Genomic DNA, 3,012 nt, shown 5'->3' with positions numbered 1-3,012 from the left:
GTCACGCACCTGCCTCGGTGTCACGCACCTGCCTCGGTGTCACGCACACGCTTGATTTACCTGTTACATTCAGTGAAACGAGCTAGCTGCAGGTAGAGTCTTTGATTTGGAACTACAGGTTTAAAAAATGTTAAATCCTTTCATTTTGGCTGATTATTTTTTTATTTGTCTTCAGCTCTGGAGAGCTCAAGGATAAATGGTTGGCACTCGTCAACAAGTAAGTTTTTATTATTTTTCATTCTCTTCAATCACAATTATAGACTGACATAAATGTAAGATAGGACAGAGTTTCCATGCAAACAAATTACAATAATGGATTTAGTGATTCTTAGTTTTATCCAATACATTAATCATCATGGTACAGTAATTTCCGGACATTTAAAGTGATGTTCTGTCTAATGGTTATCAATGGTTAGTACTTAAGCAGTTGCGATACTAGTAGCAGAACAAGAGTACCAAGGAAGGGCAAAAGTATTCATCCAGACAAGGCTAATGGCTAGCCAAACCATGGCTACATCTTTAATTTTAATTGTAATTTTAGGTTTATAAAAAGAGCACTTTTTGGTTGAATATTAGGTAATGGAGCATTTTATCTTATTATGTCTATTTTGAAAGAGTTGTTTTTATGAGCCTGAACAAAAATAAAAATAAGCCCTTGTTTGGTTAGCAATTAGCCTAGCTTGGATGAAGAGTTTTGCCTCTTTCTCTGTCCTCTGTGCCCTGTGCCTGTATCAGATGAAGATGCACTGATGAAGCATGAAGTACTCCAAAGATCACCAGACTTTCCTTTAACCTCATTTTGTCTCTTATTGCAACATTTTTCTTTGTTGTTTTTATTTCAGTCGTATAAATGATGGAAAAGAGAGGGACGACCCCAAGACCATCCCTCTGAAGATATTCGCCAAGGATATTGGAAACTGTGCATATGTGCGCTTCCTTTTTAGTTTTGATTCTTTTCATAACATCACCAGCAGTACAATTATTTTATGTAACACCATATTTCCATCATGTTCCCACTAGGCCAAGACCCTTTCAGTGAACAACAGTGACAGCACAGACGATGTGATCCGGGTGGCTCTGCAGCAGTTTGGCGTTTCAGTAAGTATGACCTTAAATTTGATGTTAAAGGCTATGCAAGTTTATGCAATCATAAATGGCACAGCTCTATTTTATTAAATGTGCGTGAGTTTGTTTCTTAACGTAGACAGAATAAACTTTCTGAACAAAAGTACTGTATTTTCCGCCATACACATCGCACCGCCCTATAAGTCTCAAAGTTCCAAATATGTCTAATAAATTGGAAAAATCCTTCAATACATCGCTTCGCTGTATACGTCACATCTATTGTGTGTCACTGCTGACGATCACGTTTGTTACGCATCACCAACCCAGAAATGTGGCCGGTGTTGTGCCAAAAATCGACTGGCTGCCAAATGGCTGCCGCGAGAGCGTGCACGGGAGGACTTTAACAAGAATTTAACAAGACTAACACTTAAAAACAATTATTTGTTTGCTCGAAATTACAGTAAAGGTGATTTTCAGTCTAACCCTTGCTTAATAAATGCACTTTGACGGTCAAATCAGCTGCATTTCAAAACCCGATTCGCGGAAGAGGGCGTGCGCAGAGGGACGAGTTGCTGTGCATTTCTTCAAAATTTAACAAGATAAACACCTAAAAACAATTATTTGTTTTCTCGAAATTATAGTAAAGGTGTGTCTCAGTCTAACTTTTACTTAATAAAAGGACTTTAAGTCAAATCAGCTGCATGTCTCCGGGGCGGTGCAGCAAAATGAAGCTGATTTGATGGTCGCTCCAAGCGAGCAGAACGAAGGTGGCAGGCTATGGCAAGCTGATTGTGTCATTAATAACCAGTTTTACCTTTTACATGACACAATGGCATGCCATACTACTCAAGTGCCATCTAGTGGCTGAAAATGGTAGTGTTCAATATTTTCAGTCAGAATGAATGAAAACGGTCATATCTCAGCCAAAAATTGGTTTATAAATATGGGAAACAATCCATAAATACGTCGCTTCGGCGTGTAAGTCGCAGGGCACACAAAGTATGCAAAAAAAATGTGACTTATAGGCTGAAAAATACGGTAACCATTTTTTTCCCTAGGGCTGTGTAAAAGACCACCGGCTGTGGGTGAGTTCCTGTAAGGACGATCCTCCGTACCCTCTTATTGGTGAGCCACCAAACATTATCTTCTACAAACACTTGAAAACTTTAACAAATGTATGTTTTAAGATTGTGATTAACGTCCAAACAGATACATTATTTTCTTAAAGTTTATATTCAGAGGTTTAAACAGAGTTCCTCAAATCTTGAAAACAAAAAATCTCACGCTGCCTGCTAGCACTCAGTAAATATACTGTTATTAAGTTGTGCCTCCATAGCTGTGAAAATGTCCAAGTTATACTCGTTTCTGTTTCCTGAGGTTGGTTGGCTGTGGCAGCCATTTTGAATCAGGTTCACTCCAGAAGTTAATCAGTTTTACATGTGCATCCAATAATTACTCAGTATCACAAAAACCCGTTCAGTAGCTCGTTCATTTTGCTACCTACAGTACATGCGTACAAGCACAGTCATAAACATTGCAGTGTTTTTCTTTTTAGCGATGAGTGCTTCAAAATTATTTTTGGGTCATCATCTTAACAAACCGAGGCAGTGTTATTGCTGTAAAAGCCCGCAGCAGGGTGTCTCTTCAGAACGAGCTTAAACAACTCGACATCTGGGAGCGTTTCAGTGCAGATCATTTGCCCTCACAGTGGCCAACATTCCTTCACCATATTCTTTTGTTGTGTAGTTCACACCGAGTTCTTTACATCTCATCAGTGTTTATGATTTCTTGTTGCCTTTTGACAATTTTTCCCTATTTTTTGAAATATATATTTTTTATTGCTACATGTCAGACAACACACTGCTCATGCCAGAGCACCCCCCCCCCCCAAAAAAAAAAAAAAACACAAAAAAGACCCTCTGAACTCTGATCTTTGCAGGCCATGAG

At 38.8% G+C, this 3,012-nt stretch overlaps 1 protein-coding gene across 1 annotated transcript in view; it reads left to right on the top strand.

Annotated features, from left to right (window-relative positions):
- Positions 1-1,020, top strand: part of LOC119419419 (rho GTPase-activating protein 20) — a gene marked incomplete at its 5' end in the record, with an annotated part of 3,641 nt that extends 2,621 nt beyond the window's left edge. The window contains 2 exon segments of the mRNA XM_037686725.1: positions 176-217; positions 843-1,020. Coding sequence (XP_037542653.1) covers positions 176-217; positions 843-1,020 — 220 coding nt within the window.
- Positions 1,021-3,012: the final 1,992 nt, after the last annotated feature.

The sequence above is a fragment of the Nematolebias whitei genome, chromosome 13, assembly GCF_014905685.2.
Source record: "Nematolebias whitei isolate Nwh7 chromosome 13, NemWhi1, whole genome shotgun sequence".
In the NCBI taxonomy this organism is placed as follows: domain Eukaryota; kingdom Metazoa; phylum Chordata; class Actinopteri; order Cyprinodontiformes; family Rivulidae; genus Nematolebias; species Nematolebias whitei.
The sequence above is the reverse complement of the archived record's forward strand: the minus strand, read 5'-3'. Positions and strand labels throughout refer to the sequence as shown.